The 24,143-nt window shown below is 37.1% G+C and overlaps 1 protein-coding gene across 4 annotated transcripts in view; it reads right to left on the minus strand.

Moving 5' to 3' along the window:
* The window catches only part of ITCH (itchy E3 ubiquitin protein ligase), a 143,948-nt gene that overhangs the window by 67,029 nt on the left and 52,776 nt on the right, over nucleotides 1-24,143 (minus strand). For 3 of the 4 annotated variants that reach the window (XM_015087599.3, XM_015087600.3, XM_015087601.3), the window contains 4 exons: nucleotides 15,816-15,957; nucleotides 11,579-11,703; nucleotides 10,087-10,224; nucleotides 624-669 (listed from right to left, as the gene is read on the minus strand). In XM_015087599.3, the coding sequence (XP_014943085.1) occupies nucleotides 624-669; nucleotides 10,087-10,224; nucleotides 11,579-11,703; nucleotides 15,816-15,957 (451 nt within the window). The remainder of the gene's footprint in view (nucleotides 1-623; nucleotides 670-10,086; nucleotides 10,225-11,578; nucleotides 11,704-15,815; nucleotides 15,958-24,143) is intronic. The other variant, XM_015087602.3, reaches the window with a different exon arrangement.

Below are 24,143 nucleotides of genomic sequence, written 5' to 3' on the forward strand. Positions count from 1 at the left end.
TCAAACTCACAACCCCACGATCAAGAGTTGTATGCTCCACCAACTGAGCCAGCCAGGTGCCACTGAGTCCTGAATTTTTTTTTTTTAAATTTACATCCAAATTAGTTAGCATATAGTGCAACAATGATTTCAGTAGATTCCTTAGTGCCCCTTACCCATTTAGCCCACCCCCCTCCCACAACCCCTCCAGTAACCCTCTGTTTGTTCTCCATATTTAAGAGTCTCTTCTGTTTTGTCCCCCTCCCTGTTTTTATATTGCTTCCCTTCCCTTGTGTTCATGTGTTCTGTCTTAAAGTCCTCATATGAGTGATGTCATAGGATATTCATCTTTCTCTGACTAATTTCGCTTCATATAAATACCCTCTAGTTCCATCCACGTAGTTGCAAATGGCAAGATTTCATTCTTTTTGGTTGCCGAGTAACACTCCATTGTATATATATACCACATCTTCTTTATCCATTCATCCGTTGATGGACTTTTGTGAACCCTAAATTTTCTGACATTTCTTTATTCTTGTATCAGTCTAAACTTTTGCTTTAGTCAAACTAAAGTTCTGACTAAAATGGTTATTTATTCTCCCTGGTCTCTTCTTATATTCTTTGGTGAACAAGTGAAATCTTACCTTGCTTCATCCTTCGGTCTAGAGCCATCATCATTCTGTGAAGCACCTTGAACATCAATAAAATTTACACAGAAAATGAGTTTCAAAAAGTGATTTTCACCTTTTTCCTAAACAGGCAAAGCATTTTATTAAATCTTGTAGAACACACTATAACTTAAATTCCAACATGATATTTAAAGGAAAAATGTGATAAAATGTTCATATGATTGAAATTAAAAAATGTTTACCAAAATTTTGCACAAATGCTTTTTAGGTCTAGGAGATACTAATTAGTCAAGGTATTATTACTGATGTCCTACTTCTGCCTTTTAAAATATATATTTGCTTGGTTCTAATTCAAATCTAATATTTTAGCCATCTTTTATATTCCAAATACCTCACACAAAATACTGATAACCAGCAGGATAAGGAATAAAACAGATTCTGAAAACAGAAAAACCAGTAACATCTCTCTTATGCAAAGGCCTGGCAAATAACTTCAAGAAAAGGAAAGGTACCAACTAATCTCAAGTGGCAAATTAATGCCACAAATTTCACACTTTCTTCAAATTTCATTCATGCAAAATAACCTGAGGATTCAGTAAGGGTCTGTGCACTATAAAAACATTAGACGGTAGGCACACTGATTGCAGCAAAAATAACAGAGAAGGAAATACTGTAAAATGCAGAAACAAGAACTCAAGTTTATCAGTCTATTTTAAGTTAGTTAAAGAATAATAAATAGTCCCTAGGGCGTCTGGGTGGCTCAGTCAGTTAAGCATCTGACTTTAGCTCAGGTCATGATCTCATGGTTCATGGGTTCAAGCCCTACATTGGGCTCTGTGTTGACAGCTCAAAGCCCGGAGCCTGCTTCTGTGTCTCCCTCTCTCTCTGCCCTTCCCCCACTCGTGCTCTGTCTGTCTCTCTCTCTGTCTCTCAAAAATAAACATTAAAAAAAAAAAGGCCCTGGGGCGCCTGGGTGGCTCAGTCGGTTGAACGTCCGACTTCAGCTCAGTTCATGATCTCACAGTTCATGGGTTCGAGCTCCACATCAGGCTCTGTGCTGACAGCTTGCTCAGAGCCTGGAGCCTGCTTCAGATTCTGTGTCTCCTCTCTCTGCCCCTCCCCCACTCACACTTTGTCTCACTGTTTCTCAAAAATAAATAAATGTAAAAAAAAATTTTTTTAAGTCCCCAAATACATAGTTTTAAACAGTGAAATCATCACTACATTACTCCAAACCATAATTAATAGATTAATTTCATTTAAAAAATGCTGAATCACCACTACACTATACCATACTCCGCAAGGTTGCCAGGAATATCATCTTGTCTAAAAATATTACATTAAAAAAAGTAGGGGGTATAAAAGGTACAGCATAAGGAATATAGTCAATAATATTTTAATAGTGTTGTTTGGTGACCGACTGTAGCTATACTTGCAGTGAGCACAGCATAATATACAGATTTGTCCAATCAATAGGTTGTACACCTGAAACTAATGTAACTTTGTGTGTCAACAATCCTTCAATTAAAACAAAAAGCTTACCAAAAATAAGAAAGTACAAGTGGATAACCAGACAATATGGTATACGTATGCAATGGAAAACTATCAGTAATAAAAAGGAACAAATAATTGAATCGTGGTATGTCGTGGATGAACCCGAAAAACCCTGTGCTAATAAGTAAAAGAAGTCTGACACAAAAGACCACACACATTGTACCATTCCCATTTATATGAAATGTCCAGAAAACACAAATTTTTGGAAACAAAATAGATTAGTGGTTGCCTAGGGCTAGAGGTGGGAACAGAATTTCCTGTAAATAAGAGGATCTTACCAGGGGGATGAAAATGTTCTAATCCTGATTTACAGTAATGGTTGGGTCACTCAGTTAAATTACTAAGAATTATTAAACTGGATATATGCAATGAGTGAATTTTATGAAATATAAATCTCAATAAAGCTGTTAAAAATGGCTCAAACCCATGAGCTGTGAGATCATGACCTGAGCCAAAGTTGGCCACTTAGCTGACTGAGCCACCCAGGAGTCCCTAAAAAAATTTTTTTAATGTTTATTTTTGAAAGAGAGAAAGAGCATAAGTGGGGAAGGGGTAGAGAAAGAGAGGGAGAGAGAGAATCCCAAGCAGGTTCCATGCTATCAGTGCAGAGCCTGACTTGTGGGGCTCAATCCCACCAACTGTGAGATCATGACCTAAGCTGAACATGACCTGAGCTGAAATCAAGAGTCGAACGTTTAACTGACAGCCACACAGGCACCCCTGAAAAGAGTACATTTCAGTTTTACAAGAATTTTTAATTTTTTAATGTTTATTTATTTGGGGAGAGAGAGAAAGAAATAAAAGAGAGAGAGAAAGAGAGAGAGAGAGAGAGAGAGAGAGAGAGCGCGCGCGACAGAGCGTGAGCAGGGAAGGGGCTGAGAGACCAGGAGACAGAATATGAAGCAGGCTCCAGACCCTGAGCTGTCAGCACAGGGCCTGATGCGGGGCTCAATTCCACTAACCATGAGATCATGACCTGAGCCAAAGTCAGACGCTTAACTGGCTGAGCTACCCAGGAGCCCCTACAAGAATTATTTTTATATAGAATATATTGCCTCAAATAGCTGATGAGACATAAATGAAATCAGGAAATGAAATTTAAAAATCCAGCACAAGTTACTAAAATTAATCAATCAGTATCCCACTTTTCTCAAAAATTAAGAAAACCAGTGCATCAGAGTGGCTCAGTTGGTTAAGCATCCAACTCTTGGTTTGGGCTCAGGTCATGATACCATGGTTTGTGAAATCGAGCCCTGCACTGGGCTCTGTGCTGACAGCACAAAGCCTGCTTGGGATTCTCCATCTCTCCTGCCCAGCATGCACATGCTCACGCTCTCATGGTCTCTCTCAAAATAAATAACTAAACTTAAAAAAAAAAAATCTGGAACATTCCATTCAAAGAATTTTTTTTTCAACGTTTATTTATTTTTGGGACAGAGAGAGACAGAGCATGAACGGGGGAGGGGCAGAGAGAGAGGGAGACACAGAATCGGAAACAGGCTCCAGGCTCTGAGCCATCAGCCCAGAGCCTGATGCGGGGCTCGAACTCACGGACCGCGAGATCGTGACCTGGCTGAAGTCGGACGCTTAACCGACTGCGCCACCCAGGCGCCCCTGGAACATTCCATTTAAATCTACCAATAAGTGACACTTCTAAACTTTTTCATTTATTACAAAAAGCACAGTATTTAATCACAGACTCTGAGGCCAAACTGCCTGACTTTATATTGTAGCTTCATCATGTACTAACATTGTGACTTCAGAAAAGTACACTTGCCTTTCCTGTGCCTTTTACCACTTATAAAATGGGGACAATAATGATACCTACTTCACAGAATAGTTGTGAGGATTACACGTAAAGATTTAGAACAGTGCCCAGCACATAAGCACTCCATAAATATTAGCTATTACTGTTTCTCAAAATTACATTTCATTTAGAAGTACAAAGGCCATTTTCATCCACTCAATACAGAGGTGAGGTCATAACTGAAATTTTTTTAAATGTTTATTCTTTTTTTGAGAGAGGGAGAGAGACAGAGTGAGAGTGGGAGAGGGGCAGAGAGAGAGGGAGACATGGAATCTGAAGCAGGCTCCAGGTTCTGAGCTGTCAGCACAGAGTCCAACATGGGGCTCAAACTCACAAACTGAGAGATCATGACCTGAGCTGAAATTGGACACGTAACCAACTGAGCCACCCAGGTGCCTCAATGGCATAAATTATACAGACCTAATTCTGTGCTTCCAGAGAATAGTTTTTAAAAAAGGCACAAAATATCTGATACTTATACAATGAATGTCCAAGAAGAGAACAGTGATCTTAAAGTTTGCATTTTATAAATGTATTGTTCTTTAGAAGTATTCCTACTGCCAATTTCCGCAAGAAAAAATGATCAGATTTCTAAATGCACACATTTTACCCATAGGACACTTTGGAAGATCTACAAAGATCTCTTCTATTCAGTGAACTACTCAAAAGGGGTTCCCTGCCATAAAATAACTAACTGGTAGATGAAGCAATTTAACACACTGTTCTATTTCCTGGTGCCTAGCAATCTGAAAGCAAAACAAACAAGTGAACTGATACTAGAGCAGGAACAAGGTGAAGTAAGCAAATTTGGAAAAAAAAAAAAAAAAAAAAGGTTATCCTGATGGCTATTATCAGCTCTGAGATGAATCAGAAAAGAAGGCTTGGGTTAGCACCAAGTGAAAGAACTAAACCAGAGATAGCCACATTAGGCTAGGGACTTGAAAGGAGATGAGGTGTTTCTAGGTATGTGGCACACCCTACACTAGCAGAAGCAAAAGAAACTTTCTCTTAGACAATTAATCCCCAATTTAGGCCCCTAAAATTCCCACAGACTATGATTAAAAATAAACTGGCAATCAAAGAGCAGCAAACACATAAGAAAACAAGTCTCAATGAAGGACAGACATAAAAATATATCCCCGGGGGCTTCTGGGTGGCTCAGTCAGCGAAGCATCCGACTTTGGCTCAGGTCATAATCTCACGGCTTGTGGATTCATTTTCCACATCAGGCTCTCTGCTGACAGCTCAGAGCCTGGAGTCAGCTTTGGATTCTGTGTCTTCATCTCTTTGCCTCTTCCCTGCTCACGCTCTATAGGTGTGTCTCTCTCTCAAAAATAAATAAACATTAAAAAAAATTTTTAAATAAAAATAAAAAATAAAAATATATCCCCAAAGATCTCTGATATTGGAATTTTCCTTTTTTGTTTGATATTGAAATTTTCAAATGGGGAATATTAAAAAAACTTATCAAAAGAAAACGAACAAGAAAAAACAAGAAATTATCAAATAAGCTCTAGCAATTGCATTCCCAGGAATATACCCAAGATAAATTAAAAACATGTGCACAAAGAAACTTGCACACAAATGTTTGTAGCAGCATTATTTATGATTCATTAATAACCAAAAGGTGGGAAAGTAAGTCATGTGTCCACCAGTAGATGAATGCATAAACAAATTGTGGCAGAATCATACAGTGGAATGTTATTCAGCCACAAAAAAGGAAGTACTGATACATGCTTCAACTTTGATAAACCTCGAAAACAATATGCCAAGAATCCAGACACAAAAGGTCATGTACTATATGATTCCTTTTTTATGATATATCCAGAATAGGCAAATCCCTAAAGGCAAAAAGCATATTAGAGATTACCAAGGGTTGGGGGTGGGGAATGGGGAGTGATTATATAATGGACAATGGTTTGTTTTTCTGGGGTGATGAAAATGTTTTGAAATCAGAGGTGGTAGATACTATCATTATGTATATACTAAATGCCACTGAATTGTATACTTTATAAGGTTAGTTGTATGTTATGTAAATTGTACCTCAAAAGAATCACAACAAAAAAGGGACATATTTGAGAAACAATAAATGTGTAAAACTGAAAGTGCACATATCAATATATAGGAGAAATTCCATTCTCAAGTATATATCCCACATAGACTCTTCAAACTGTACCAGGAGACATATAAATGACTAAACGCAAAAATATTCAATTATGACTGTATGTTCTTAGTGGCAAAACCTGGAAAGAAATCAGACTGTCTTTTGACATAAAAATGGATAAACTGTGGTATATTCACCTAACAGATTATCATATAGCAACAAAAATAAATGAATTACAGAGAAGTACTATGGATAAATTTTAAAAGGCAAAAATCTATTTTCATAGAGCTCAAGAAAAAGTGCAAGTAATAGACTGCTTAGGGACATGCACAGGTGATAAAAAAAATGTTTAAGCAAGGAAATGATAAATTCAAAATTTAGAGTAGTGATTATCTGTAGGGGAAAGATACAGATTTCTAGGGAGGAAAATACAGGAGGATATAATGATTGTTAATGCTCTAATTTCTTAAGGTGTGTGGCAGTTATGGGTGAATAATTTATGCTGGTTTATGTATTACACATGTTAAATATAAGAATATATGTAATATATATGAGAATATAAGTCAAAATGCTTTGTAAATTGTATAAATGGATGAAGAATTCAGCAAAGTCTTACTCTAAACCAATAATGACTATATTACAGCCTTAATATTTGGATTTTTAAAGTAGAACTAGTGGAAATAAAGTTTTCCTGGCTTTTTGAGGAGGGTAAACTAGTTAATATTTGAACATATATACAAAAACATTCAAAGATAAGTCAAATAAGTTTATCTCCATAAAATAATTAGTTGGTACCCAGATCCAGTTGAGATCAGTAATTTCAAGTAATATTTGGTAAAGCAAAAATTTAAGCTAGTTTCTTAGAGTTTATTATACTGATAAGAAAACATTATAGATACATTGATATAAAATGGCGATTTACATTACAATTAAAAGGAACCACAAAAACTAGAGTCAAATGAAAGAAAGAATGAGATACAGTCAAAATGGAATGGAACATACATATTAAGAACCAAAGGTCACATATGCCAAAACCTATCTCCAAATTAATTTTAAATACATCCAGAGTATGCATGGTAAAGAATAAAGATCTTTATAAGAATATGTTCTTACTTTATAATCATGAATTTAAAAGTAAAATAGATTTTTATTTGTCTTTAGGAAAAATGTCTTTGACAGTAATGCTTTTCAGTGTTTCCTACTGGAGGTCATATTTAGGAAGACAGGTATTAAACTAATGATCTACCACTACCAGCAGCCCAAGAGGTAAAAACAGATGAATGGGAAGTTCTTGCAGATATGAACTGCCGACACTCAATTTGTTGACTGACTTTAGATCTGAGTGCTAAAGCAGTAAATCTGTGTAACTAATTAAATAAAGGATTTTTCCTAGAGATTCATAAAAGGCAACTCTGTACTTAAAGAGAGGAAAACACCAGGACAAATTATGAAGTTACTTTCTAAATCAGAGAAGTAAGAAAGAATATCAAAGAAAATGTGACAACTACAACTAAGATGCTCAGTTGCATATTAAACTTGTTCTCTGAGCCAGCATGGGGTTGGGAAGGTGGGGTGAGGATATAAAGCTCTCTAGTTTTCAAATAAAGCCTGAAGATAAGCATGAAGAAAAAACAAACACGTTGAGTAAATTTTGTTTCACTTGAAAAAGGTTTATTTATTTAACTGTCATTTAAAAAAAAAATTATCCACCAAAAACAATGAGCCAAAAATTTCTAAGTATCCAAAGAGATAATACTGTCTCATCAGGAAAATCCAACATTCCCACTAAATCTACATTTATAGCAAGCTATTATTTGGTGACTTTTAATACTAAAATTCAGTGATTTCTTTTCATAAACATTATTTAAAAATTAACCAAAAATATTTAAGTCTACAAGAACAAATTTCTTCTAAGAACCATTCTACATGTTCTTCCACAAAAAAACTTGACTGGGACGCCCGGCTGGCTCAGTAAGTAGAACATGTGTGATCTTGGGGTTGTAAGTTTGAGCCCCACGTTGGGTATAGAGATTACTTAAGAACAAAATCTTAAAAAAATTTTTTAAAACAAAACACAACCTCTAACGTTCTCAGGGGAAAAAAAATAATCTAAAAATCTTTAACAGTAGAAAATTATTCGAATACAAAAGCAATCCCCCTCACCCCCCTACCTCCCCAGTTCTTATCCAACCAACCTATGCCAGGTGCTAGAAATTCAATTTTAGTGGTAAACTCTTATTTTCATTTCTGGTTTATAATTAAAGTTACAGAAATGGAACCAAAGAACAATCTAAGTGTAGTTCCCATCATGCATGCTTGTGAACTAGACCAGATTTTGTCCGCTTACAACTCATGACTTGATTCAAAGTTTCTCGGTTTCTAAGTGTGAATCAACTGGAAAGAATAGGAAACATCAACAAATATTTGTATTTCAATCTTGACTCTGCATCATACTAATTGGTGTGATATTGAACTTATTATTTCAATTATCAGAGTCTCAATTTCCTTATATGCAAAATGCAGGTTGTCCCTTACTAAAGCTACGATGGTTAAATGAGTATATATGTAAACACATCACCATAGTGGCATGGCAAGCATTAAAAAAATGGCAGCTATTTTATCTGGCAACTCCAATCCTAAAATACAGTGTGACTTTCCAATTAAAATCTCTACTTCAAATAATTATGTTAAATTCTATCAATTATTTTCTTACCTGAGTGGAAAACTGGTAACATAGAAATATTCACTTTTGTGGGCAATAAACAATAAAGTTGTAAGTATAAATATACAATTTAGATTCTACTTTAAAATATGAAAATGGATATGCTTTGTTAATTATTAAGTATTTTTCATTGGTAACAGTTTCAACTTGTAGGGGGTAAAAAACTTAAGCAGCTATAAATGCAGAGTGTAGAGCAATATAAAAATGAAATTTAACTTGTGTATTATTTTCTAATATTTCAATTTATGGAAAAATTTGACTATTACAGAGTTCCTATGAATAGCAGTCAATTAAAATGAACTTGTCAACTCTGAAGCAGTATGACCATTTCAGAAATTTCTCTCCACCCTCACTAACCTCAAAGAAACAATCTGGAAGATACACCAGGACTGTGTTGAAGGTCCTGCTATTAAAAAAGATCATGAGTTAAAGAGGAAGTAGGAAGTCTTCCAAAGCAGAAACAGAAGAATAGCATCTGACGACTGCAAAATGTTTTATAATGTAGTTTCTAAGTAAACAAAAAGAACTTTGTCAGACTAATCAAGAAAACTACTAATCTGCTCTTTGTCTTGGGGATTCTTAAATTGACATTTCAAGTGAAAATTTGCTTAGCACATTTGTAAGTAATGGAAAAATCTAAAAGGAATCCACTAAGAAGTACTTTCATTAAGCATGCTAGCTATATAGGCACTAATCCGGGTGCCAAACTTCTTTCAATTAGTTAATGTTTATTATTTCCTTTAACAAAAACTAGTGAGTCATAAATTGTAAGCTATGCTGGTATACGTATAATGAATTGGTTTTGTCATTATTGTAACACAAAGATACCTCTGTAAATGTAGCCTACAGAAATGGAAAAGGAATGGCAAATGGATTTCAGCTTGTATTGGTAGGCTGATACAGTACTAAGAAGGATTTCAAGTCAAATTTAAACTCAACTAGATACTACTACAGACACACTATGTCTGCCATTGGCAATGGAGAGGGTATGGCACCATTTGCCATATTAACTATCATCATTGGTCTACAAAATAAATAGTTTACGAATCAATTCATTACACAGAATCAACTGTGATTCAACTTTGATTTTCAACTTTTCAACTTACAGAAAAATGTTTTATTCATAGAAACAATGCACTAAAAGGAAAATGTTTAAAATAATCAATGTCTCTTTTTAAAAAAGAAATAATTTCTTTAAGCTGAAAAAGAATAGCAATAATTACATACAGCATCTATGGTGGCTAACATTAGAAGAATCATTAAAGAGCCTATATAAAAAGTGATTACTTACTTTCTGAACATGTAGTTTCACCATTGGTAACAACTTCAGACTCTAACTGCAGCCCATCAAGACAAACTGACAAGTCTCCCATTGTCTCTGTTGGCTCTTTGTCACCTATAAGCTGTAAAGTCACAACTACTTCCTCAACTGTAAGAGAATATAATTACAGAACAAATAGTCACTTTTTTTTCTTTAAGCCATCTTAACTGTTAAAAACAATGAATGTCAGAAAAAATTTACATTTTTGTGTATATAAATTGTTTTTAGTATACTTCTCTGAGGTTTCAGGACTTTTGACACAAACATTTAAAAAAACAACAACATTTGTTAATGTTTAATATCCATAATATAAAATACTAAATAGCTCAATCATCTCATTTGTTATATTCATTCCATCCTTGCAGAAAATAAGCCAGCGGGATTATTCAGCAATATATGCCTGAATTTTACTGAGTGAAAACATATAACTTAAGAATGGACTGCATCTCTTAAATCCTAAATGAGATTTAGAAAGTATGTTTTAGATAGTCAAGGGGTAGAAAAACATCTATGTTTTAAAATCATGATATATTAGGGGCACTGGGTGGCTCAGTCAGTTAAGCATCCGACTTCAGCTCAGGTCACGATCTCGCGGTCCGTGAGTCCGAGCCCCGCGTCGGGCTCTGGGCTGATGGCTCAGAGCCTGGAGCCTGCTTCCGATTCTGTGTCTCCCTCTCTCTCTGCCCCTCCCCCGTTCATGCTCTGTCTCTCTCTGTCTCAAAAATAAACATTAAAAAAAAATTTTTTTTAAATCATGATATATTAATCAAAACAAGCATGTTTCAAGTTTTTATATATCTTCATATATATATATATATGTGTGTATATATATATATATATATATATATATATACACACACACACACACATACAAATAAAACCACAGCCATCTAAAATTAGGAAATTTAAAAAAAGCATTTGAAAAGACAATCTGTCAAAATATTAATCATATATGTCTTTGAAATAGGATTACATTTTTCATCTCTATATTCTTTAGTTTTCCATAATTGAGTTATAATATTTTAATAAGTACCTATTTACTAAATTTACTAAAAAATATTGGGTCAAAAATGAATGGCTAAACCAAGGTTGCTCAGAATGCTTTAAATAATTCAAAATTCGAGGCACCCGGGTGGTTCAGTTAGTTAAACATCTGACCTTTGATTTCAACTCAGGTCATGAGCTCAAGGGCTCAGAATGCAAAGCTTGCTTGGATTCTCTCTGCCCCTCCCCTACTCAGGCTTGCAAGTGCACATGCATGCACACATTGGTTCTCTCTTTCTCTCTCAAAATAAATAAACATACATTTAAAAAAAAGCTAAAGATTGTTCTCCTCATTAATATTATAACCAAGCAAACTTAAAAACAAATAGTGAACATAGTCATTCTGCAGTCTTGCACATGTATTTCTTGCAGAAAAACAAATAGCCTAACACAATTTCTGTTACTTTTACATACATACGTTTCATGTTGTTTGACTTTAAGGTTTCAAAGATATCTAATGCAGCAGTTCCCAACAAAACATCAGATTTCAGTGTCTGATGACTCCACACGCGAAAATGCAATTTACTCACAGGGGTGACAATACTAAAAGTGAAGAAAGGTTAAAAAAAAATTATTATTTTCATTAAAATATCACAGTGGGATCCTAAATAAATTACAATTAAATTTTAATGTCTAAAATCTTCTGACTGTATCTCTTACAGTTTATTGTACAATCAATATTGCCCCTATTTTGTAATCTTACAGAAAACATCTGAATGCTACATGCTCACATTGTCATTTTCATTTGTGGCTGAACTACAGGGGCAACTTCATGCATATATCACCAACACAAGTAAAACTGCTCATCATGCTACAAACTGTTAGAAAACTTGTCTTACTTTAGTAGTATAAAAAGTTAATTTATAAATTAAATCTTTACTTTATGTCAGGTAGTATAGCGAGCCTGAAGTGATTTCATTTCATCTTCATGGCAACCCTAAGAGATGGGAATTACCACCTGCATCTTCAGATATAGAAACCACTATTCAGAGAAGTTAATTAAGCAAGTTGCCCAGCATCCCACAGCTAGTCAGTGGCAGGCTGTAATTTGAACAAAGGTCTGAAAACAGAGGAGGAGGAGGAGGAGGAGGAAGGGGGGGAGGGGAGGAAGAGGAGGAGGAAGAGGAGGAAGAGGAGGAGGAGGAAGAGGAGGAAGAGGAGGAGGAGGAGGAGGAGGAGGAGAAGAAGAATACTATCTGTAATGGTAATTTCCAAAACAAATTTTGGGAAATCTGAACTTGCACTAAACTGCATACAAAGTGTTCTCAAAGTCACCAATTAGAAAAACAGGAACACTGTTATTATCTGCCATGGTATGGTTCAATACTATAAAGAAAAATTCTAGGGACACCTGGGTGGCTCTGTCAGGTAAGCATCCAACTTCAGCTCAGGTCATGATCTCATGGTTTATGGGTTCGAGCCCCATGTTGGGCTCTGTGCGGACAGCTCAGAACTGGGAGCCTATTTTGGATTCTGTCTCCCTCTCTCTCTCTGCTCCTCCCCCACTTGTACACTTTCTGTCTCTTTCTCTCAAAAATAAATAAAACATTTTAAAAAATTGAAAATGAAAGAAAAATTCTAGAAATATTTGAATTTCTCTATACTTCATTCTAAAGGGTGATGAAATTTGGGGGGACAAATAAACTCTTTCTCAGAAGGCTACCTATGTCTATTACCCTCATTATCATATTTTCACCACCATTTTAAGTTTAAACAAACTAAATGGGGATGGAATGTAAGGAATTATTAATTTTACTTTCATTTGAAAAAGGATAAAGTATACTCTCAAAGATGGTCTTATCTAAATTAATTCAATTCTAGAGAGAATGCCCACAACAGAAGCCATGTAAACATTGCAGACCAATCTGCTACAACTTAAAAATTCAGAACTTGAGCTATGCGTTCCCCCAAACATCATCAATAATCAACAATAATATTGGATCAACAATAATATTACCTTAAGAGACTACAAGGAGAAGTTTCTTTTTTCTTAACTTTTAAACCACTAAGGAGTTCATATCATTATCAGCTTAAAGAGCCTCAAGGTGCACATCTAGTGAGCAGAGCCAGCAGTTGGGAGAAACTTGATGAGTATTCAGTCAATACTCAGTTATTCTGCTAAATATCTCTCGTCATTACAGACACTGGTGATCTTTTACAGATTTCATTTGCTTTAAAAAAACATCTGCTCATATATTTTTAAATGTAGATTCAATCTCTAATAGACCACTAATTAAAAACAAAGTCTAAGAAACTTTGTTGAAATAAATACAGATAAGCATTAGGATACTTCTTAAATTTCACTTATTTGCTCAAAATCATCATAAAGTACATCCAGATACCCTAGAAATCCAAAAGTCATGTTAAAAAAATAAAAATAAAAGTCATGTTAAAAAACAATTTAGGTATATCCAATTTGTTTTGTCATTTATTAGGAATAAATACTATACACATCAGCATGTGCTGTGTGAACAGCTTATAGTTTCAAATATCTCACCATTTAGAAATGAAACTTTTCCTTAGTCACTGGTTTATTTCTCTAAGGGAAGAAAATTCAAGAATTCCAAATGTTAGGAGGCGCCTACATGGCTCAGTCGGTTAAGTGTCTGCCTTTGGATCAGGTCATGATCTCACAGTTCACTAGTTCAAGCCCCACATTGGGCTCTCAGCTGCCAGTCAAGAGCCTGCTTCAGATCCTCTGTCCCCCTCTTTCTCTGCCCCTGCCCCACTCACACTCTCTCCACTCATACTCTCTCTCTCTCTTAAAAATAAACTTAAGAAAAAAAAAGAATGTTTTAAAAAATTTAAAAATTAAAAAAAAGAATCCCAAATGTTATGTAATAAAAAGAATTTTTGTATATTTGATGTGGTGACAACCAGTTAGTTATATTTTGAGCTACATTTTAATATACATTTGGTCCCCAAACTAAATATGGTATATTATCTTGAAATCCATTTGTTGATAAATCATGCTTTCTTCCATTTTAGTAAAAACACTAAAATTAATCTATAATTGTCTTCAATGAGTGCTCAGTACCAACATGTGGTGATTTGTCAGTAAGTGTTAAAAGTGAGCTATATGCTACTTCTATGAATTCATCCTACAGATAAAAACACCAACATATAGTGCATGACTCTTGGTTTCAGCTCAGGTCATGATCTCACAGTTTGTGAGTTCAAGCCCCATTTGGGGCTCTGTGCTGACAGTGCAGAGCCTGCTTAGGATTCTCACTCTCTGCCCCTTCCCTGCTCTCTCTCTCAAAATAAACATTTTTTAAAAATTAAAAAAAATAAATAACACCAACATATAGACAGGCACATGGATGTATATATTGCAATGCTGCGTAATAACACAACATTAGAAACCAACTAATTAGGGGCACCTGGGTGGCTCAGTAGGTTAAGGTCCGACTTCAGCTCAGGTCATGATCTCACGGTTCATGGGTTCAAGCCCTGCATCAGGCTCCGTGCTGACAGTATGGAGCCTGCTTGGGATTCTCACTCTTTCCTTCTCTCTGCCCCAACCCCACTTGTACTTTCTCTGTCTCAAAAATAAATAAACTTCAAGAAACCAACTGATTTATAGGGAACTAATAAAATACACGATAGTCCATTCATATTAAGGGATATTATTAAACAACTATATAAGGTATGCTAGATCTATATGTATACAGCTAGAGAGATAACCATGCTATGTAAAGTATAAAAACAGAGTTATAGGGCACCTGGGTGGCACAGTTGGTTAAGTGTCTGACTTAGGCTCAGGTCATGATCTCACGGCTTGTGAGTTCGAGCCCTGCGTGGGGGTCTGTGCTGGCAGCTCGGAGCCTGAAGCCTGCTTCAGATTCTGTGTCTCCCTCTCTCTCTGCCCCTTCCCTGCTAGCTCTCTCTCTTTCGCTCTCAAAAATAAACATACATATATACATACATACATACATACATAAAAACAGAGTTACAGAATTTTTTTTTAAAGGAAGAAAACCCCTGTGTAGGTTCTGTGTGGGCATCATAATTAAAAACACAAAAACAAGGGCTGCCTGGGTAGCTCAGTTGGTTAAGCATCCAACTCTTAATCTCAGCTCAGGTTTTGATTTCACAGTGATGAGGTCAAGCCCCATGCTGGGCCCCAGGATGGGCATGAAACCTACTTGAAAAGAAAAAGAAACAAAGAGGAGCAGGAGCAGGAGCAGGAGCAGGAGCAGGAGCAGGAGCAGGAGCAGGAGGAGGAGGAGGCTGAGGCGAAGGAGGAGAAAAAGAGAAAGAGAAAGAGAAAGAGAAAAAAAAAGAAGAAAAAGGACAAGACAAACACACACCAAAAAAATTATTTTTAAAAGCCCTGTACTTCAACCCTAATTTAAGGAAAGAGCTGTTAAAAATCTTTCTAGGCCCATAACCACGGGCTCTCCAGATGCTGTTCAGTAGCAATAATGATACCACCATCAATTAAACTGGAGAAGGTAAAGGAGAGATTGGAAAAACAGAAATATCTAAAGAGAAACAAAAAAGGGACTAGAGAAAGGAGTCCTAGGAATAGATGAGAAAGAAAAACAAAAACATGAGAAGAAGGGCAAAGAAAACAAGTGAGAAACTTTTAAAGCTTCACTGCTATTCACTTATTAAACTAAATACACTGTAGAAAATACTTTCAAACCTACACTGTAAGGGGTTGCTTCCATTTGGGACTGTTCGTATTGTTGCATTTTTCTGTCTTCTTTGACTGTCCATCAACTGTGACTTCCACATAAGGACTTGGTCCAAACCAATTCTTTTTATTTTCTTTAAGTTTTGCTGAAATGACTAGGCAAAATAAAGGAGAAAATATTTAAATATTTGAGATGTTAGTTCATCCTTCAAATACATTTAATTTCATAAAGGTTACATAGAACATTATTACTTTTACTCAGAGAAGCAGTTTTAGTCTAAAATACTTACTAATTTTATTCACTCATAACCTTTGGATTTCCTTCCATCCTAGTAAATGAACATAGGACTTCCCCCACATCATTCACGCAAATTACTATTAATAGACTCCCCAATGTCAGTATCAATAGTCTCAGTACTCTGAAGTCAATTAAAAAATACACCATCAGGGGCATCTGGATGGCTCAGTCAGTTGAGCGTCTGACTCTTGATTTCAGATCAGGTCATGATCCCAGGGTCGTGGAAATGACCCCAGCATTGGGCTCTGTGCTGAGCATGGAGCTTGCTTAGGATATTCTTTTTCTCTCTTTCTCTCTTTCTCTCTCCTTCTCTTTCTCTCTCTGTCTCTCCCCTTCTGCCCTCACTCACGTGCTCTCGTGCTCTAATTTTTTTTTTACAAAGTACATCAGCAAACTCAGTCAACAAATATTTGAATCCCTAACATGTACGAGATAATTGCTCTCAACTGTAAATAGTGCAGTTTACAGTACAGAAAAGGCCCTGACTCTCAGGGAGATAATATCCTAGTTAGAGATAAGTCCTTGTGTTGAAAAACAGGCTAATGTGGCAGAATATAATTTGGTAATCTCTGAAGAAACAGTTTTAAGCAAACATCTAAATGACAGGGAGTTTGCCCGGAGAAGACTGGAAGTGGGAAGAGAGCATCTGGAGAGAAGCAAAAAGGCTTGGCATATCTGGAGGAAATATAGCAAACAGGGAAGAATGGTAAACGAGGTGAGATCACATTCAGCTTTATAAGCCCAGATAAGGAATTTGGATTTTATTCTAAGCATGCTGGAAAGTCACCAGAGGAAGACAGTTGCAAACTAGGATTGTTTTTAGCGTCTCATATCTCATATTAGCAAGAGCTTCCTACAAAGTACATCTTAAGATACTGACTGATTCCTTCATCTTCACCCTTGAGTTAGTTACCTTTGCCAAAAAATAGCCTTGTCCAAGACCCTTGGAAGGTGCAACAAGTAGATTCAAATCTAGTAGAGCACCTAATAATGGTTCCCACAAGTTGACAACTCGTTGCTCCCCTATAAATGAGGTGATCACAGCCATGGAAACATTCTACCACCTAAATATCTATTCTAGCAGCTAAGCACAGAGAATGTCAGTGCCCACCAAGATTAAGGGACGTTTGGTATTGCTACACGAGTTTGTATAGCAGCTACCCAAGAAACTCAATATACAGTCCAAAGCATACACAGTCTGGGCATCCTAGCAGGTCCAGTCCCAGGTGGCAGCTATGAATCTCCTGACTTCACAAACATCACTTCTTTCCTTTGATACTTATATGCCTTTTTGGTAGCATGCAAGCCAGCTGCTGGGTTAGTACTCCCAACAATGTATGCACATTCTATAAACCAAAACTTCATCATTATTTTGGAACATTTGGTATAATAAAGTTTGATGAGATTTCATATCAATATGCAGTATCAAAAAAAGTATCTGTCAAAGAAAGAAAAAAAAAACTGCAAGAGATGTTACTGAAGTAGGCAACAAGGAGCCTCTGAGGAACTGTAAGTAAGAGTGCTATTCTGGGGCACCTGGGTTGAGCGTCCAACTTTAGTTCAGCTCATGATCCCGTGGTTCATGAGTTGGAGTCCTCGTGTCCGGCTCTGTGCTGACAGGTTGGAACCTGGAGCCTGCTTCTGATTCTGTGTCTCCCTCTCTTTCTGCCCCTACACAGCCCACTCACACGTGCTCTCTCTCTCAAAAATAAATAAACAAACATTTTTAAAAAAGAGTGCTATTCAACAAATTTACTGAGTGCCTACTATATATATCAGATATTATTTGGGGCACTGAGAATACAGTGATAATCAGATTAATACTCAAAGATAATTCTGCTGTGGGAAAAATAAATTGATAGGGAGACAAAAGTGGGGGTTAAGAGACTACTAGAGTCATCTAATCAAGAGATGACAGTGGTTTGGATGGTGAACATGAATACGGAGGGGAATAAATATTTTCTAAGGAGAACCAACATGATTAGATTACATGAGGAAGTTGGAAAAAAGAAGAAGCAAGGATAATTCACAGGTTTTCGGTATGAATAACTGAATGGAAGAATACGTCATTTAGTAAGATGGAAAGATCTGGGATACAAGCCTGAGGGGGGGTGGCATAGGCAGGAAATCAAGAGTATTATAATGAATGTATAAAATTTGAGATGTTTGTGAAACATCTAAGTGTAAACACTAAAAAGTCTTTCTCAGAAAAGAAAACAATCAAGCGGGGCACAGACCTATCTCTGATTAATATGTACTATAAAGCTCAAGTACTTAATACAGAGCAATATTTAATCACAGGATTGCCACAGAAAATTATAAAACCCTTATTTTTAACACATTTCTGGCCTGAGAAAAGGTGAAAAAAGCCTAAACAAGTTTGCAAAGACCACCATTGTACTTCAGAGGCTCTTATGGACCTCTGAAACTGATTAAATCTAGAACAAAGCAATGTAGGCCTGACAGGAAGGAAACCATCTGCCCTCAGTGGCATTTTAGGATTCAAACTTTGCAAAGTTATTTTGCCATATAATCCCACCCAACCCCACTAGAGACATTGTAGGAAACTTTAAATGTGGAAATAAAAGAGGTAAGTGAAACTAACACTAACAGTTAGTGTTGGCTATGTGTCTGCCACATAAACATTTTCATTAAAAAAATTTTTTTTCTAATGTTTATTTTTTGAGAGAAAGAGACAGAGAGTGTGAGGCAAGGGAGGGGCAGAGAAAGAGGGACACACAGAATCCCAAGCAGGCCCCAGGCTCTGAGCTGTCAGCAGAGCCTGACACAGGGCTCCAACTCACGAGCCATGAGATCATGACCTAAGTGGAAGTCGGATGCTTAACCAAGCCACCAGGCACCCCAAAACATTTTCATTTTAATACTCAAAAGACTATCCTGTAAGATAGGAATTATCATCTTAATTTTTACACATAAAAAGACAAATTCAACAGAACTTAAAAGTTTGCGTGAGGGTCACTTGCGAAGCCTGAACAGGAGAAATTAAGTGCTCAAATCTCAGTTTACATTGCATAAAACTTTTGTTACAGTCCCAATATTAAAAAATAGATCACTGCACTACTTCCTGAAACTTAATTTACTATAGTAAATTAAAAGAATAAAAATGGTAAACTATAAGACAGGAAACTGAAAAATCTCAGTATCACATCACCTGGGCTACCGTAAAGGTCTCCAATTGTTTTTAACCTCACTTCTGCAACCCCTCAACTTCTAGGATTATCTTCCTAAAACAGATGTGCTCATGTCAGTACTTTTCAAATACTTCTCTAATGCCTGCATGATGAAATTTAAACTCTTCTGGGCATTTCACATTCTTGTTTACCTCAGTTCACAGCTAAGGAAACTGAGGCTCAAAGGTATTAGTGACATGCACAAGGTTACGTAACTATTAAGTATCAGAACCAAGACCAGACATTAGCTTCTCTGGAAATGGGAATCATTAGTCTAATATACATTTCTTAACTAAAACTTGGGGTCAGGGGCGAAATGACCTCCCCAAGAGTTTAACGATAGAAACTTTAATGGTACACAGGTCAAAGCATTTGACAGTATTTATTATTTTCTACTATAATTTTTGCATCTATCTGATAAACTATACAAGAAAGTTATTGCCCAATATGAAAAATACAGGGACATTCACTAACAATATTCCAGTAAAATGTGAACAAATTAGTTAAATGCCAACAGAAGTTCCCAAAGCAACTGCTTCAATGAATTATCTAGATCTATGTGAAAGAGTAGCACAAAAGACAACCTTTCTTATTCAACTCAAACTTGAAGCTAAATGGCTACTCAAGTTATTTCCATAAATTAGATTCAAATTACAGAAAAGGTTACTGGAGAGTGGTCAACATGGTGGAGAAGCAGGGGGACCGGAAGTTCCCGTGTCCCTCAAACACAGCAGTATTGAGGCCAGAAGACTTGGAATTCTAGGAATCCGGGTTACAGAGTGACAGAAACACCTCCAGGGGCCCACAGGGACAACGTAGCAGGCCATAGGTGCATGACTGCAAACTGGGAGAGATAAAACAGGCGGCATAGGAACGGAAGGGAGGGATCCCCTTCTGTGAAGAGACAAAAGGAAGAGAAAGACAGGCTGTGGAAATGTAGGACTGTATTTGGACAAGAGAAAAACCATGGACCGGGGAATGGAAAAAAATGGAGAAAGAACCAATTTCTAACTGTGGGAGGTGGGGAGCCAGCCCTGAGCTAGGTAGCTAGCTCTCAGGAGCAGAGAGAACAACCCAACAACCCTTTCCCTTGAGTGCTACGAGAAGACAAATAGCCATTCCAAGGACAAAAGACCCTGTAGGCCCATGAACCCCTTGCCCCCCCTCCCCCGCACCAGCCAGAGGTCCTTTGTACCTGACAGTACCCCAGAGTGACAGTATCCAGGAACTGGGACAAGGGATCCCGTAAGACATTGGGGTTTGAATCCCAGCCACGTGCCTGGAAGGCACAGGAGATGGTGGAGGGGGACATAGGTGGCTGCTTGCACTCGCGCCCACTCAGCACTGTGAGGAGCCAGAGGCCCTCAGTTGACAGGCTGGGTGGAGTGGCACTTCCCAGGAACCAGGGTGCGTGGAGCAGGATCCGGGTTTTAATCCCACCCAAGCACCTGGAAGGTGCGGGAGACTGTGGAGCAGGACAAAGTGGCCTGCTCACGCCTGTGTGGCACTGTCAGGATGGCCTGAACAAAGTGGTTTGGGACACCTGGTCCGGGGAGGAGAGGCTGGGGTGTTGCCAGTTTTCTCCCCATTACCAACAAGGTGGGGTTTCAGGGAACAGACAATGGGCCCACAGTGGAGGTGGGACCCACATACACCAAACCACATCCCTCTGTATCTGGTAACTGCATATGTAACAGAGCAAGATTGACACTGACTCAACCAAACAGTCCCTCCTCCAGATCACTGCAGGCACCGGTTCCAAGGCCCCATCAGATATTGGTCCAGTGGTTTTTGTATTCTTTGATTTGATTTGATTCTTGATCAATTCTTATTTTGTGTGTGTGTGGGGGGGGGGATATATATATCCCCCCTTTTCTTCCTCTTATTTCTTCCCTTCTCTAGTCTGGTTATTCTGGTTGTTGGTTTAAGCACACATTTTCAATCTATTCTTTTTACATCTCAACTGTCTCTCCTTTATTCCGCCCCACCCCCCACCCCCCATCTCTCTGGACTAAGCTGTATAGTTTCTCTGATTCTCTGCCTGGTCAATTTTTTTTTCTTTTCCTTTTCCCCACCCCTGTCACTTCTCTCTCTGTATGGGATAAGGCCTCTTCCACCACCATACACACCCCTTTTTAAAATTTTTTCCAGGGACACTTCAACGTACAAATCAAAGCACACCTGGTGGAAGATCCAAACCACCACTATGAGTAGGGAGATAAAGCAACCAGAGCCTCAACAACAGAGAGCATGAAACACACTCCAAAAACACCTCCTGAAGGGCCAGGCCCTGGACAGTGTTATGACCCCTTTTTAATATAATAGTGCTCACAGGAGCAAGACTCATAACAAGCTATTAAAACACATAAGGGACAGAAAACAAGCCAATATGACAAAATAGAAGAATTCTCCTCAAAAGAAATTCCAGGAAGGAATGACAGCTAGAGAATTGTTCAGAACAGAAATGAACAATATAACTGAGCAAGAATTTAGAATAATAGTCATAAGATTAATAGCTGGGCTTGGAAAAAAGCATAGAAGGAAGAAAAAAAGCTTAGAAGATGGCAGAGAATCTACTGCTGCAGAGATCAAGGAACTAAGAAATAGTCACAACAAATTAAGAAATGAGGTGCTAAATAAACTAGATGTAGTGACAGCAAGGATGGAAGAGGCAGAGGGGAGATTAGGTGAAATAGAAGATAAAATTATGGAAAATAATGAAGCTTAGAAAAAGAGAGGTAAGAAAATATTAGACCACAAGGGGAGAATTACAGAACTAAGTGATTTGATAGAAATGTAATAATATCCATATCATAGGAGCTCCAGAAGAAGGAGAAAGAGGCAGAGGTTTACCTGAACAAATTATAGCCAAGAACTTCCCTAATCTGGGGAAGGAAATAGACATCCAAATCCAGGAGGCTCAGAGAACTCCCTTTAGATTTAACAAGAATAGATCTTCTCCATGGCATATCATTATGAAACTGGCAAAATACAAAGATACAGAATTCTGAAAGCAGCTAGAGACAAATGGGCCTTAACCTACAAGGTAGACATATAAGGGTAGCAGCAGACCTGTCCACTGAAACTTGGCAAGCCAGAAGGGAATGACAGGAAATATTCAATGTGTTGAACAGGAAAAATATGCAGCTAAGAAGACTTTTTATCTAGCAAGATTGTCATTCAGAATAGAAGGAGAGATAAAGGCTTTCCCAAACAAAAACTGAAGGAGTTCATCACCACTAAACCAGCCTGCAAGAGATCCTAAAGGGGGACTCTGTGAGTGGAATGCTGCAAACACTAAAAAGCACCAGAGACATAAGCACAAGCATGACATCTACAGATAACACAACGACACTAAATCCATATCTTTCAATAATAACTCTGAATGTACATGGACTAAATGCTCTAATCAAAAGACATAGGGTATCAGAATGGATTAAAAAACAAAAACAAAAAACAAGATCCATCTATATGCTGTCTACCAAAGACCCATTTTAGACCTGAGGGCACTTTCAGATTGAAGGTAAGGGGATGAAGAACCACCTATCATGCTACTGGAAGTCAAAAGAAAGCTGGAGTAGCCATACTTATATCAGACAAACTAGATTTTAAGCTAAAGGCTGTAACAAGGGATGAAGAAGGGCAGTATGTCATAATTACGAGGTCTATCCATCAAGAAGAGCTAACAATTGTAAATGCTTATGCTCCCAACTTGGTAGCACCCAAATACATAAGTCAATTAATCACAAACATAAGCAATCTTACTGACAGGAATACTGTAATTGCAGGGGACTTTAATACTCACAACAATTGACAGATCATCTGGGCAAAATATCAATAAAGATACAAGGGCCTTGAATGATACACTGGACCAGATGGACATGACAGATACATTCAGAACTTTTCATTCAAAAGCAGAATACACATTCTTTTTGAGTGTACATGGAACATTCTCTAAGATGGATCACATACTGGGTCATGAAACAGCCCTCAATAAATATAAAAGGACTGAGATCATACCATGCATATTTTCTAATCACAATGCTATGAAACTTGAAATCAACCAGAAGAAAAAAATTTGGAAAGTTTCCAAATGCACAGAAGTTAAAGAACATTCTAATAAAGAATGAACAGGTCAACCAGGCAATTAAAGAAGAAATTAAAAGATACATGGAAGCAAATGAAAATGAAAACATGACAGTCCAAATCCTTTGGGATGCAGCAAAGGCAGTCCTAAGGGGAAACACAATGCAATCCGGGCCTATCTCAAAAACCAAGAAAAATCCCAAATACAAAATCTAACAGCACATCTAAAGGAATTAGAAGCAGAACAGCAAAGAAATCCCAAAACCAGCAGCAGAAGAGAAATAATAAAGATCAGAGCAGAAATAATATAGAATAAAAAAAAAAAAAACCCAGAACAGATCAATGAATCTAAGAGCTATTTTTTTGAAAAAATAAAACAAAATTTTTAAACCCCTAGCCAGACTTCTCAAAAAGAAAAGAGAAAGGACCCAAATAAATAAAATCACAAATGAAAGAGGACAGACCACAACCAGTATCACAGAAATATAAACAATTATCAGAGAATACTATGAAAAATTATATGCCAACAAACTAGACAACCTGGAGGAAATGGACAAATTCCTAGACACCCACACACTATCAAAACTCAAATGGGAAGAAACAGAGAATTGAACAGACCCATAACCAGTGAAGAAATTGAATCACAGTTATCAAAAATCTCCCAACAAATAAGAGTCCTGGGCCAGATGGCTTCCCAGGGGAATTCTAACAGACATTTTTTTTTCTTTTTTACATTTTTTTTAATGTTTATTTATTTTTGAAGGAG

The sequence above is a fragment of the Acinonyx jubatus genome, chromosome A3 (assembly GCF_027475565.1).
Source record: "Acinonyx jubatus isolate Ajub_Pintada_27869175 chromosome A3, VMU_Ajub_asm_v1.0, whole genome shotgun sequence".
Lineage (NCBI taxonomy): Eukaryota > Metazoa > Chordata > Mammalia > Carnivora > Felidae > Acinonyx > Acinonyx jubatus.